The sequence below is a fragment of the Pieris rapae genome, chromosome Z (assembly GCF_905147795.1).
Source record: "Pieris rapae chromosome Z, ilPieRapa1.1, whole genome shotgun sequence".
Classification (NCBI taxonomy): domain Eukaryota; kingdom Metazoa; phylum Arthropoda; class Insecta; order Lepidoptera; family Pieridae; genus Pieris; species Pieris rapae.
Genome location: NC_059534.1, coordinates 769,236 through 784,394, shown reverse-complemented (window position 1 = coordinate 784,394; position 15,159 = coordinate 769,236). Strand labels below are relative to the sequence as shown.

The 15,159-nt window shown below is 33.8% G+C and overlaps 2 protein-coding genes across 5 annotated transcripts; one reads left to right on the top strand and one right to left on the bottom strand.

Annotated features, from left to right (window-relative positions):
* Positions 1-97: 97 nt before the first annotated feature.
* On the bottom strand, positions 98-14,235 carry LOC110993381. The gene is made up of 7 exons (XM_022259633.2): positions 14,127-14,235; positions 13,677-13,760; positions 12,987-13,155; positions 12,549-12,738; positions 11,594-11,745; positions 9,988-10,174; positions 98-274 (listed from the first exon to the last, which is right to left on the bottom strand). Exons 1-7 carry the CDS (start codon positions 14,194-14,196, stop codon positions 98-100), a joined length of 1,029 nt encoding a protein of 342 aa, XP_022115325.2. The 5' UTR covers positions 14,197-14,235.
* LOC110993419 lies at positions 4,463-9,389 on the top strand. Of its 4 annotated transcripts, none has more exons than XM_022259679.2 (5): positions 4,465-4,657; positions 6,185-6,271; positions 6,588-6,701; positions 7,890-7,991; positions 9,034-9,389. In XM_022259679.2, the coding sequence occupies exons 1-5, from the start codon at positions 4,512-4,514 to the stop codon at positions 9,167-9,169; spliced, it is 585 nt and encodes a 194-aa protein (XP_022115371.2). In that variant the 5' UTR covers positions 4,465-4,511; the 3' UTR covers positions 9,170-9,389. The 4 variants fall into 4 exon arrangements, with proteins under 4 accessions (XP_045490178.1, XP_022115371.2, XP_022115372.2 ...); XM_022259680.2 differs by having other exon boundaries at positions 6,185-6,295; positions 7,890-7,999; XM_022259678.2 differs by having other exon boundaries at positions 4,466-4,657; positions 6,185-6,295.
* Positions 14,236-15,159: the final 924 nt, after the last annotated feature.

Here is a 15,159-nt window from a genome sequence, read left to right as displayed (position 1 = left end):
CCTTATCCAACACGCTTTTTCAATTCTTCTTTATTATCTATATAACACTTTATAAAAATTATATAACTATTAATGAAATAAAAGGCAGAAAATTTATTTATTTATTTTTGATAGACATGATCAGCCATATAATTATGTCTGAACGTAGCATAACAGCACCATTACACCAACTTCCAGTGCAAACGCAGGCGTGGAATCTTGCGAACAGCGATACGCCTCTCGAAAGTGGGACCAAAGTGGCCATGGGGCTCACGATACAGCCGTTTTCCACGCTCTGAAAAATAGAAATCGCAAAATGCTGATACGGTAGAGCCATGTCATACTAAAATGATAACGAAATGAATCCAAGAAAATATAGTTTTTTTAATTCTCGAATATAAGAAACCTTTTAAAGTTGCTAATCGGATAAATTAAAAGTTATGATGTTTTCCGTGATGAAACATTGTTTTTGAAGTGAAACTTCTTTAGAATCGTTGTGATTTCAAACCGGGTGCAACGGAAAAGCGACAGTAAAAAGAGACAGAAACATTAATTCATATGATTTAACGTGGGAGAAAATGAGATAGATAAACTTCTTTAGAATCGTCGTGATTTCAAACCGGATGCAGCGGTAAAGAGAGACAGAAACATCAATTCATAAGATTTAACGTGGGAGAAAATGAGATAGGAGGCATTATACAGCCTCTCTTTACTGCCGCTTTTTCATTTGATCGAATTTCAAACTTTCGCTGTTTTAGTTTTTGCCAAATTAAAGATTTATATTAAACTTATAAATTAAAATGTATCATTAAAATATACTGTTTTTAAAGAACACACACATTTAGATAGTGGAAAATGATTAATTTATATTTGATTAATTATAAAAACTTTGTTTTTGAAGGTTTCACTTCCACAATGTGTGAATTGCACATATGTTTTTTATTTAAGTGTAAATAGCTAAAAAATAACCGCTAAAATAACATTACCGTAATTTATTACGTACATTACGACGGTAATATTCAATTCAATTTAAAAAATTCTTTTTTATGTTCAATAATTAAGAGTGCTAAATGTCCAGTGTACATTAATTTCCTGGAATGTAACAAACTTGTATACAAAATACAAAATGTAACAACAAACAAACTAAACACGATTTTTTAAAGCCGTATTACTTTTTTAAAAACTTATAAAAAACAGATTAAAACTAAAGTTATAATCTTTAGAAGGGTTTATCATTAACGAACTAATTTAATAATGAGGTAAACTTCCAGGGAACTATGCAATCTTTGGATGAGATTTATAGACGGTAATATTGATTATATGGTATATATGAACGTAAAAATTTATCTATTACCACTTTTTTTACATGGAAATATATCTTGGTTCTCGTTGACTGTTGGAGTATCGGTGTATACGTTGGGAAAAATTAATGAAAAATTAATTTTTGTAATATTGCACGATTGTTGCTGAGTGATTAACAGAATTTGTCAATATATTATCTTAACATTAGTATTTTAAATTTGGACACTATTCAATGATTTTAAATAAAATACATTAATTAAGCTCAAGATAAAACTGTCTTAAAACTTCTTTATGACCTTATTTTTCGAAAAATGATCTACTACCTATCAGCAACATTACAGAAATTGGTTGAATAAAGTTAAATTAGATTAAAGTTTAACAAAAGGCTTTTATTATCATAGACATACATACAAATAATACGATTTTTTCATTTGACCTAATTACTACTAATTGTAATAGAACTATTACTAGCTTTGTTATCGTTATTATATACATATTGGTGTTATTAATGGCTAAACAAGAAAATATTGCGCGTATCGCAGTGATGGTAAGTTTTGTTCAACACCGATAAAGTTTCACTTCAAAAATGTAACACATTTATTAATCGACCAGAAGAAAAAATATATTTAAATTTAAAAGGATGGCTAGCGGCCGCATGCGTTGTCGTTCATCCTATGGAAGATGGAACAGGCTTTGGTATGAAATAGGTGGTGGAGGAGGTGTATAGACCAAGGAAACTGCTCTTTATTGGAATGGGTATATATGTATGTATAACGGGGATGAAGTGGGGTGAATGGTGATCCTTCTCATCAGCAGGTATATTATTACAAAATATTATGTTTTTTTTACAGTTCATAATATATGCAAAAATAATAATAATTATTATTTATTTATTGCAAGAATATGGTACAAAATGTTAAGGTGGTACAATCGTAAGTCGTTCGCATATTCTGCCACACACAGTCGCGCGCAAATTTATCTTAATTTACATTTTACATTATTAGTTAGAGACAATTATTATATTATCTGTTTCGTATATATCATACTTTATTAAATTTGTACAAATTACATTGTCTCACACAAATAATCATTTATTGAATGGTACATTTTTTGCAAAAGTAATGCACTAAGTCCCTTTTTAAAGACTCTAGTCGGAAAGTCTTTTAATTCTTTCGGTAATCTATTGTAAACTTTAATTGCCATACAAACATAATATGTTAATAATAATGTACATGATAAATGGAGGAATTTTTAGAAACGGTTAGTAGTGTTAGATTTATCAAGCAAACATAAAGTCTTACAAAACACCTCTTAACAATATTTAAATTTCATTTCTGTGTTCTTGTGTAATGTATCTTATGTCAAGATATTAATCGTAATAAATATCTCGACAAATAAGTTTGTTAACAACCACAAAGTTAGAAAAGTCTAAAAAATTACCTAGTTCTTAGCTTGCGCAATAGATGGGGTGATTCCAATTTATTCGCACGCGTTAGAATTTAAATCATAATTATTGTCAAGTTATTACTTATGGCCAACATTTGTAGACTTATTGAAGTTCGTTATGCGACCGAATGAGAGCGCAAATTAATTTTAAGTTCAGTTCAGTTGTTTAATAAATGGCGCTAAATGAAGTTAGCTCATTTCGACTTAAACAAACATTAGATATTAATTAATTTTTAAATAATATATTTAACATTTCTATATAATTTTCAAATTGTAGTTTATACTAGGTTAAGAATATAAATTTATATTTGTGTGTTGGAAATAAATGTTTTAGATTCAGCAGATAGCGCTCGTATGTTAGATTTGAAGTTTAATTAAATTGACTACACCTTTTGCGTTGGGTTATGAAAACTGTTTTATGCTATTTAATAGATTTCCTAAAATTTTATATATCGCTTGCCTCGGAAAAACAAAGTTGTGGTAGACTTTTTTCATGGTTTCTCATTTTTGACTTTTTTTTATCTTCTTGGACTTCCTTGGGTGAGGAGGATATCTTTATTCTACGGATTTTTTTTGTGCACAATGTTAGTAATACTTTTACTGAATTAGATCACAACAACCATACAAATATTTTTAGTTTAGATTGTGAACCAAATAATCACTAAATAAATAAATAAATAAACGAACTCGCGAGCCCTCTGGCATTGAGAGTGTCCATGAGCGGCGGTATCACTTAATATCAGGTGAGCCTCCTGCACGTTTGCCCCCTGTTCTATAAAAAAAAATCATAAAATTCAAAACATATATAGAGTGGAAATAATATACCTTAGTATTATTATGGATGTTTGGGGAAGGAATTGGAGAAAGAAAGCTAGGGATAAAGAACTTTCGAGAAGACTGAAGGAGGCTTTCACTTGAAGAGGTTCCGATCTAAATAGTACTGAAGGAAGTAAGCATAAATAACAAGTAAAAAAACTGTATGTATATTCAAAGTAAGGATTTTAGGTGTTTTATTATTATTAATCAATTTAATAGTTGAGGTCAAAAGCGTAATATTTATATAATAATAAAATAATGTTATGTGTGTTAATAAAATAAGTAATGAGTACAAAATAATGTTGCATACTCGTCTGTACAGATATATGTTAAACACATTGAAAATCAATGGATACCAACCAGTAACCAGAAACCAAAACATTTAATGGCGAATTATGATTAAGTAAATATGAATGTTTGAAAATATGTATATTATTATTTTTATTAAAAAAACATATTAAAAAACTACAACGGATCCGAGCTGTCGGCATAACAGTCTGTGGCCCTGAATACTCCGATCCGAGGTCTAGGGATAGCAATGGTTTAAATAAGTGAACGCGACACTCGCACGTATCTAGTGGGTGGCACCGCTATCATGGCCACGCTACACTCGGATCCGAGAAAATAGCACGTGTTAATGAACTGAAATAAACACTTATATAGGCAAGTTAGAAATATGTTAAGCTAGCGTCGCAAACCCCACTATCTCTAATGTTATCTTAGTTATAGGCTCATTTAACAATTAAAGACAGTAGTAGTAGTAGCTTCAAACAAAGTATTTCATTTAGTATATATCTGAACATATCCATACAACAACCGCCACCGGACTTAACTCGCCACTGATTTATTTTATTATCTTAAGTACACCAATGAGAAATTTTATTACAACAATGTAATCTAATCAAAACTGATTAAAAATAGATTGAAACTCAAATATTAAGCGTTTCATTTGATACAGTGCACTAACAATGATACCTCTAGCGTTTGTTTGTTTAATATCTTTTGCCCATGGGCAAATTGATAGTAATAACATCATCACGACACCATCGAACTGCCTTCCACCTAAACAGTTGATTAACGGAATCTGTCGGGACGTCTGGCGTCTGGGACAAGAGTGAGTAATTTATGCTTTCGTGTAACATATCTCTGGCGATGTTGAAACTATAATAATGTTGATGTACTTGTTCAGTTTAACTGGATATCGTGAAGAGGAAGGTTTAGGTTATATAACATTCCTAGTTTTGAGGTAGCTGTCACAACTATGTGGAACGTCGTTCAAAGAGCGTACTAATTTTTTACTCTGGCATTATGAGCGTCCATGGGCGATATCACTTAGCCTCCAGCCTGTTGGCCCTTTGTTATAGATATTAAAAAACACGAATGTGCTACAATTGATACAATTTATTATTATTTCAATTAAAACGACATCAATTTTTGGCTCATTTAGTTTACGGGTTTTACCTTCGAGATTGTCAAAGGCTAAGAAGAGAAGAGAAATCCCCTTTAAGGACTAAACATTTGCTCTAGAAGCTATATTCTTGCCTGCGCTAGAATTCTGAAACAACTGCTATCGCTCTGAATCACTGTCGAGTACACTTTATACTTATGTAACAACATTTTCTATTCAGCTTTAAAATTGTCCAATGAAACGAATGTTAACAAATAGTAACAAATGCCGATAGGCAGAAGACTTAATATGTTGAAACAAACACCGACCTCATCACATAATACAACATAAACATACACAACATTCTGTGTAAACCAAACACAGAAGAAACACAGAAGAAACGCTCTTTCTTCGCCCAACGCTTTTCCACCTTCAGGGGCTCTGTTTATAACCACCTTCTTGATTTATACATTCACTAACAATATTAAACATTTTCTCATACTGTCCTTTGTTCAAACTGAATTATTCTTATATAAAATTGCAAGTGTTATGTAGAATTTGTTAAGTTAAATAATATGTCAAATGTTAGAGACTAGCTGCCCATGACGCTTGTAATGGCGAACTTTCTTTTTAACTGTACATTTTTTTTATTGGCAAAAAATGCCCATTATTCGAACGTATGGCATTTTTTATATAACCGGAGGCAAACGGGCAGGAAGCTCACCCGATTTTGAGAGATACCGCCCATGGACACTGAATTGGGACACTTTACGCTCTTTGGGGGACCCTAAGTACTGTTGCGACGTCCACGTGGAATATTATATTCTGCCCCGACATCTAATAAAAGTCAGTTGCAGTAACAACAACGAGCCAAAGTCATATTTTTTTTGTTTCGTTTTGTTTTTCCTCTCTTTGTTGCAACTTCTCTTGCAACAAAAATTCCCCTTTTATGACGTTTTTGCTTATCACATTGCAATAATTGTGTGTGATAATGGTAAGTATTTTATCGCATACTTAATATTTTAGTATTATTATTTTCACGTCTATATATGTCTATATATATATATATATATATATATATATATATATTGACAAATCACTTCGGACGTTGTCGTTTTACTACCCAAATGCTTTTGTTGTTCATTGGGTTTGAGTTTCATGAATTTGAAATGCATCAAATACAATCAAGTCGTATAAAATTTTGTTCTCGAAGTATTTTCCATCAGTATTTTGTTGTATTTTAATTGTTCACAGAGCCGACCAACAAAATGTCATAACCGTTCCGCCCAACTGTAAAGAAGGCCAAGTATTGGTTAACGGGGAGTGCCGAGATATTTGGAAGTACGTGAACCCACTTAAACCAGCGTTAGTATATATATAGTTTATAAAATAGCAGTGGTTCAGGGCCTCAGATTTCTGTATCTGTGCGTTTAGAGGCTGTTTTTGCCGCGCACCACCACCATGTGGAACCAGCTACCCACTGGAGTATTTCCGAACCAATTCCACGTAGGGTCCAACAAAAAAATAGCGTACCTATAAAAGGTCGGCAACGCACCCGCGAGCATCCTACCTGTATGTTTTACATAAAAAAGTATTTTTAAACAATTTCCTACTCTTCAGTATAACAATGAAACTATTGAAATTGTAAATCTTTCAGAGGTGACCAACACAACATCATTACAGTTCCACCCAATTGCAAAGAAGGCCAAATATTGGTTAACGGCGTGTGCCGGGATATTTGGAGGACCCTGGCTTCAGCACTACGAGCAGTGTTAGTATAATGTTCTTTATTATTTATACTAGCGACCCGCCCCGGCTTCGCACGGGTGCAATGCTGATACTAAATACACTACAGAAAATCTGTGAACGTTGTATATAAAAATGTGGGTTATCCATAAGAGATAGACATATACCATCACGGACTTTACAGTAGACCTTTTCAATGTGTAGTAATTAATTTAATTTCAATACTTAGTACATTATTTTGATAAAACTCGTAGCCTGCGTTTGCAATGTAAGCGGAAAAAATGTAATAATTCTTCAGTATTTAATTGATGTTTTTATACATATAAACCATCCTCTTGAATCTCTCTATCTATTATAAAAAACCGCATCAAAATCCGTTGCGTAGTTTCAAAGATTTAAGCATACAAAGGGACATAGGGACAGAGAAAGCGACTTTGTTTTATACTATGTAGTGATAATCACTTTTTTATAAAGAGCGGGATAGACGTTTGACTGCACACAAGAAACGTGGGGTTTCTGGGGATGTCCACAACGGAGTGGTGGGACTCCCAGGTTTTTAGGACTGGGCCTCACGTGTTTGTTTCATGATTTCTCAATGTTGGGTTGGAAAAAGATAGAATAGTTTTAAAACCCTAACTAAGCGTAAGAACGTATTGCATAATTAAATAGACAGGATTAGTTATATGGATACATGATTATAACACACACATATCATCGAAACAAAACACTCATGGCTTTGAATTTTTTTTCTTGCTAAACATTACATTATTATTATTATTAATGCTGTATTAATCATACAATAATTGAATAGTTTACATTCCTTAATATATTATATTAGTATTAGTTAAGTTAGTTTTAGTTTAAGTTAGTACAACATTTAAATTAAATATATGGTCTAGTTGTAGTAAGGCCCTTTTTAGGGTAAAAACCTCCTCCATATCTCTGTGTATCGATCACTAGTCACTAGATGTCTCGTTTTCCCCGCTAGTTCTATAATGTCATTTGTCCATATTTTCTTTTGTCGTCCTATACATCTCTTTCTGGTAGGTCCAGTCCATTGCGTTATTTCCATATTCCATTTAAGCCTTAGCGTGTTTAGCGAATTAATTAAATGCTGTGCGTTAAATGTTTTGTTTGCATTTTTACCGTTTAAGGACTAGCCTTCCACCTATTCCTGCACTAAGAAGCGTTTAAAGAAGTGTTTATCTTCTAGAATTCCTGAGGATCACAAAGACAAAAACACAATTGTGGTACCACCAAATTGCAAGGAAGGACAGCAACTAATCAATGGTGTGTGTCGCGATATCTGGCTCAGGTATGTTAGTAAGTAAAACATCACCTACAATGTACTATTTAACTGTATAATATAAAGTTGTAACACCCCTGTATCGATATTTTCCAATAACCGAAAAACCTTAAGTCTATGGTTTGAGCCTTAGGTTTGTGTCTGTGTTTTAAGTAAATGCCTACACGTAGGTCTACGAGCTCATACGGAGTTCACCGTACGAGCTAGTGTTGTGAAACTAGTGATGCTCCGTGAACACTGGGGTTCCTACATGACATAAAAAACACTGCCAATAAAGATAACGATAAAAATCGTAATAATATCAATTCGCAAAACTCATATCTACCTTTCTTTTGTGTTTTTTTACTATAATTGGAAAAAGATAATATCTAAGATAGTGAAATGTATTATTATATAATAATTAATAATATATATACGTACATATAAATTAAATATAGCCTCGGGTTTGGTTGCCACAACCACGCGTGCGTGCTAAGCGCAAGTATATTTATACAACTATTTTCATTTCTTTTTGTGTTCTCAATAAAGTAGTGATAATAATTAAGCAGTTAATATATTGTGTATTTTGTTTTTATTTTCATAAGTTTAGGTGATTGGTAACACGATATTTATTGTATATACAGGTGTGTCTAAAAGAATTATTTTCGGGCCAAATTCCTATTTAAAACTTTTTTAACGATTTTAATAATTATAATATAATAAATCATTGGAATTACAACCTTTTTAGGTATGGGGCTCAAATTTCAGTATCTGTTTCGTGATCTTTGACTTATAGGCAAGTAGGCGATCAGCCTCCTGTGCCTGACACATGGCGTCAGGTTGGGTCAAACGCAATCCGGTTTCCTCACGATGTTTTCCTTCGTTCGAGCGAGTATTAAATGCACACTTAGAAAGTCCATGGTGCATAGTCTCTACGATATCAAGGATGAGAGACACCCTGAAGCCACTAGGTCAATACAGCTCGATAATGAGTTTCACTAAGTCTCTCTTTTTATAAGGCTATTCATGGCATTCTTCGGCCAATGATAAAATTGTATTTCTTTCGTTTCAGACACGGCCCGTCCCTTGCTGATGAAGATGATATAAATGTACTTATAAAAAACATTATAGATGTCCCAAATCAATGCCCAAAAGGATATAGGCCCGATGCCAACGGAGTATGTCGTCCCATACTGAAAATGGTCTAAAAAAACATCATCATAGCGCGCATAAAATGACACTTGACACATTACATATTATAACAGTTGACATTTATGGATTGTGTGAATTTATTATTAAAAAACCCGTTTTCAATCTATCAAATTATATGCTCCAGCTACATACATATATGTAAATGTGAACTGTTTTATTCATTAGACTAGACATACTACAATGTATGTATGTATATTAATTAAAGAATTATATGCAGTTCTCGTTTTATTCCACGCAAAATTAAATATGCATTCTGCAACCTGCCTTCGGCTCAAAGATACTTTATTTCTGAAAGAACTACATTCACATAGAATTTTAGAAGTAAGCATTGTACATCGTTTTGAAACTACATATTTAAATAAGAAAATTATAGACAATATTATTATGTGTGGGGTTTTTTTTAAATAAATAATTATACATATGATTCATTTCTTTTAAACTGGAAGGCAATTTATTAAATATATGTTTGCTTGGATATATTATTTCTATATTTTTTGTTGGGATTTATCTTGGTTCCATAAAATATTTCGATTGTTAATGGCTGAAATTATATTTTTATTTACTCAATACCTATGTAATTGAAAGTTCCATGTGAGTGTCCATGGGCGGCGGTATCACTTGACATCAGGTGAGCGTCCTGCCCGTTTGCCTCTTATTACATTGAAAAAAAAAACATACACTGTTTAATAAATAAAATACAAAAACTATTTTGTTGTGTACATGTATTTAGTGAAATACAGTTATTCTATAGTTTTGAGGATAATTCATTTTTATTTATAAACCCAGTAAAATCGCTACCGTACAACAGACTTACCATGAGCGCCATCTCCAACCTGGCCATCCTCTTACTGCCAAAATGCTTGCCCATGATGGCCTGGTACCGGCTCCTGCACGTCCTCTGAGTATAGATGCCGCTTAAATCAATCCATCTCACTGCACAACCACCAGTCCACCGTCCAAAGATGGCTCGAGGCTGGGAGCTATTGTACTTATACCCACGTCTGAAATATCAGAGCATGGCTACAGTTTTACCACCACAATGGGATGATTGAGAGAGTGATCAGACTTGTTCGGATGAATACCTGCATCAGACTTTCATCAGACATCGAGACATAAAATTCCACCCGTAGCACTTCGGTCCGAAGGTTTTAAAGACAGTTTAAGGGTAGCACCACTTTGTGGAACCAGCCTAGCGAAGTATATATATAATATATATATAGAGTTGGAACGCTCTTCTTTTATTTCGTTAGGAAAAGGCAGCAGCCCATGTTACTCCGATATTATTGGCTAACCTTTAGGAGATCAATACGCTTTTCTTTTTAAATTTGCAAGACGTCCGTGGAAAGGCCTCTAATGAAAGCCAAATTTACAGTTCACCAGTTCACAAAAAGAAATACCATAGAACCATATAGCACCATGTAGAACCAAAGTGGTGCACCTAAAACCTAGAATGATTGCCAACTAATTATTATCGGCTAGTAAACCAGCAACTATCCCAAACCGTTCATTAGAACACTCTCGACAGTAAAAAAAGAATAATTATAGTCTGTATTCAAGATCGTATATTAATTAAGTACATGACTTGTCTCATCTTCGCTAGTATTTTCCAATCTTTCCTCGCATGCTCTTTTATTTAATCGTTCCAGGTTTCTTCACACACTTTGTTAAATCTGCACAGAATCAGAGAGGATGATCATTTCCTGGAGTCTGACTGGACCTCTTTTGGCCTCATTTGGTCAAAAGGAAGAAGCTCTTTGTTTCTTCTCGGTATTGTTAATATTTTATTGCTATTAATATGACTACATTGTAGTTTTTTCATCTTCCACTATCTAAAACTAGACTAAAACTGTAGAAGACATTTCAGAGCTCCAACATACTATGTGGCAGATTTACTTGCTGCTGCCACTTATTATATTCAACAATCATGCTATGATTGGCCAATCAATACTGTTCGAGTGGTTTTGTTATGAAATAGCTGTTGGCCTAGTGGCTTCAGCGTGCATCTCTCATGCCTGAGTTTCAAACCCCAACTGCACCAAGGACTTTTAAGGCGCATTAAACAATCGCTCTTATGAAGGAAATCATAGTGAGGAAAAGAGGATCAGATCAAAAAAATAAATTGTGTGTAGAACTGGAGGGTGATTGGAACATGGTGTAATTGTTGCAGCTCCTTACAAACATTGTGTAAAAAAAACTTGGCGATTAAAAAGAGTGGCGGAGAGTTTATTGCTAGTTCTTCTCTTCCGTTCTACGCCCTTGATTTGAGAACTGGCAGTCAATGTTAAATTAGAATCATTTAAAATATATTTTGACGTTCATAAGTTCATAAGTTCATAAGTACATTATGTTACCTATATGAATAAATGAAATTTGATTTGATTGGCTCTTAAATTAACAAATTATCTTGATTTACTACTTACGTATTCTGATACTTGCAATACTTTCTAAACTTTGATATCTGAGCTCGCGCCGTTGGGTCAACTGGTACCATGGGAAGAAAGTCACCAGCAAACGCATCGGCACACGGCGCTGACGCAGGCACTCCAGTTTCCTCTAGTCCACATACGAAGCACTATCAAAATAAATGTAGGTAAATTATCTTCTAATTAAATTAATAGTAAAGAAAGATAAATACTGCCAGTTCTTTAATACTCAGCGCCATTTTTACAAGCAACCTAAATAAATTCTTAACATATAAACGGAATAAATAAAAAAACATTTTTACTTTTATCAAGCATTTTTCCCGAAGGGGAAGGCAGAGAACACGGATCTCCACTTGCTACGGTCCTGACATACCTCTTCTTAAACTCATGACATTCACCACGCGTTGGTAATGCGTACTTCTCTAGTAACTCCTAGATCCTTTTTTATGTAATGGAAGGTAAACGGACAGCGGCTCACCTGATGTTTAGTGATTCGCCCAGGATACTCCCATTGCCGGAAGGTTCTCAAGCGCGTTATCGGGCTTTTAAGATTAGGTAAGGTTTGAAACCACATAGTGGTGGAGCGCGGTAAAAACTGCTTAAAACCGCTGTGTAACAACGTATGTCGACGTGATATGGATGGTATTTTGTAGTCTGTCCGATAATGAAACTCAAGTGCAGGTATTAGTCCGAACACTCCCCATGGTAAAAACGATAAAAGAAAAGAGACCCCACATCTCTTCGCAACGCTATGGAGTCATGCCGCCAGAGAGTCTAGAGAGTGACGGGTCGTTGACGCTTCGAACGATTCGACGACGTTGAATACGGAAGTGACATGTTGCGGAAGGTCATGTCAACAACAATGTTTACATCGTCAAATAGGAAAAATAGCTTTCATTATTATATGAGTAATTTTGTATTATTCCTGAAAGAACATTATGACCCCAATTACCTTAGCGATAACACTGCCAGTTGCGTTGGCGTCATATTCCGATGTTGTATGCCTTACAGTGGTAAACGTCTCACATGTCGGTATGGACATGAGTGCAAGTGATTCGTTCAGTTTTTGCGTGAGGTTCGTCTCATAATCCTCTGCAAGAGCTGCAATGAGCTCTAGAAGAGCTGGCACATCGATTGGATATCTGTATATATTAACACATAAATAAGGAAGCGATGTCAGCACCACCTTCGTTTTTTGCTTTTCTAAAAGCTATCATCGACAGAGCAATCAAATGCGATGTTTTGTTATAAAACATCATAAATATTAGTGACATAATATTACTCTTGTGAGCCGTTGGTGTAACAGATGAAGATTAAAGTATAGAACAGCCACAGTCAATGGTCGAATGAAATCTGAACTGAACTTGAAAGATTAATAGTAACATCATACTTGGCTGTAGGTATAGTTGACACTGTACTCTCCGTAATATCCGTTGGGTCTGTTGCATCCGTGGTTAATTCTTCTCTTCTTATTCTCAGAAAGCGTAAAATGTTTACATCCGTTTGATTCTCAGAGGATGTGATAGCATTCACGTTGCTCAACAGTTGCTTTAATGCATCTAAAACGATTTTTTTTAGAGCACGCGAAAAAAGGGCAGGGGTCTCACCTGATGATAAGTGATGCCCATGGACACTCTCGATGCCAGAAGTCTCGCGAGTAGGTTGCCGGAGTTTACATGGCCCGGGATATTTATTCCGTGTCAAAGGAGTCCTAAACCGAACGTGATCAGCCTGTCCCTGACATGTTTGGGTCTAAGGTTTCATGGGCATTTAGTATACTTGGGCGGAAAAAAATCCGACCCAATTTGACTTAGGGTCCTTCAAGTAATGATCGTGTCAATTTTTAAAACGCCGGCGATGCACTCGTGAACGGGCATTTAAAGTGTCCATGAGCAGTATTTCTTAACATCTGATCAGCCTCTTCACCTCCTGTTCTATAAAAGGCAAATTTCTGCAAACCAAAAAGATTCACCAAAATTTTTTTTTAAATTTAAAAGGATTTAATGTTTAATATATTTTGATTTTAACAATTTTGATGCAGAACGTATTTTATGGCTTCATATAAGCGTGAAAGGTCTACCTTCAACATCAAGCAACTCCTGACTGTTAAGCGTCTTCAGTGTCACCTTCGTGTTCATCGCCTTAGTGGTGGGGTAAGGAATTTCTGTAACATATATAACATGGGGTCGTGGAAGACTATTTGCCAAACGTTAGTTATTAAGGTTTCAATTACATAAACCATCACATAATACTTTGTGCAAAATAATTATAATAACTGGGGGCCTTATTTACGCATTTATAAGAAAGATTATTTAGGTTAGCAGTTGTAGAGGAATAGAAAGTACAGACAAAACTTCATTAAAATCGGTCATAATGTTTCGGGGGTTTGCTTAAATAAGTACAAGGGAATTTTATGAGAACTTGATATCGATACTATATTTTGTATACTTGGTATATAAAAGAATTCGATTTATCAGTTTTACCAGGCAATTCTTTTGACTACGGTTGAGAAAAAGTAATTATATGTTACCATCATATGAATTTTCGTATTCATATCCACAACATGTAAAAAACAGCACCGATAATTTTAAAAATAACATAATTTTCACGCATTTAATTTATAATAAAAAATATATCAAATCGACATTAAGAATTAGACATGATATTTTTTTAAATTGTAGCATAGACGTAATACATAGCCTGTAAACTCTATCTATACTATTCGCCAAATTTTTATAATCTGTGTAATATGAAGTAATATGGACGAGATCTTTTATTGTCTTATATATTATCTTATGATATTTCTCCACATTGTCGTATTGGCTGTAAAGATAATGTGTGAATTACTGAAATAAATAAATAAAAAATAAAATAAATAAATGATATAACTTTTGCTAATAAATAAAATAAAAAAGAATTACATTCGTTCGTTAAAGATTACATTTTAAATATTTGAGACTATTATAGATTGAATGCTATAAACAAAATCAAACAAATATATATTTTGACAGTTTTATTAGAAAAAATCAAACATGCTTTAGTGAGAATAAAAGTGTGTTAAAAAATTAGACAATTCATCGAGTCGCTTTAGAAGCCTTGCTGTGATAATTATTTTCTTTATTCCTACATAATTAAGTATTTAAATTATATATTATCGGATGCTTAGCGGGTCCATGCCACTTCGACACAAAAAAAATCCATCGGGAGTAAGTTAGGATATTTCGTTCGTGTTGTAATTTTCACACGTCTATATTATGTGTAACTAGATAGTGGGTCTTGTTTATAATTTATTGTAACCTACCATTCCTAAGAACAATGTATATAATATATCTAACATATACACTGTTTGATTATCGTTAAACATATATCATGTCTATGAGCATAAATAAAATAAGTTTGTTTTTGGAGATAAGTATATCCTTGTGTGTCTGGCACATAGCATACTCCTCCCTCAAAGAACGGCACCCACTACCCATTTCCTAGGACCCAGACCCAATACTGATTAGGACACCCGTCCTAATGGGTATATAAGGTAAATATGCTATAAAAAATTTAATATTGAA

Excerpts from the sequence above, each read along its gene's own strand:
- LOC110993419 (XM_022259678.2), top strand. The coding sequence starts at position 4,512 with ATGATACCTCTAGCGTTTGTTTGTTTAATATCTTTTGCCCATGGGCAA. Across the intron at positions 6,702-7,889 it reads GCTTCAGCACTACGAGCAGT|AATTCCTGAGGATCACAAAG; the intron begins GTTAGTATAATG and ends TTTATCTTCTAG. Across the intron at positions 7,992-9,033 it reads TGTCGCGATATCTGGCTCAG|ACACGGCCCGTCCCTTGCTG; the intron begins GTATGTTAGTAA and ends CTTTCGTTTCAG.
- LOC110993381 (XM_022259633.2), bottom strand. The coding sequence starts at position 14,196 with ATGTTATTTTTAAAATTATCGGTGCTGTTTTTTACATGTTGTGGATAT. Across the intron at positions 13,156-13,676 it reads GGAGTTGCTTGATGTTGAAG|ATGCATTAAAGCAACTGTTG; the intron begins GTAGACCTTTCA and ends AAATCGTTTTAG. Across the intron at positions 275-9,987 it reads GGTTGGAGATGGCGCTCATG|AGCGTGGAAAACGGCTGTAT; the intron begins GTAAGTCTGTTG and ends TCTATTTTTCAG.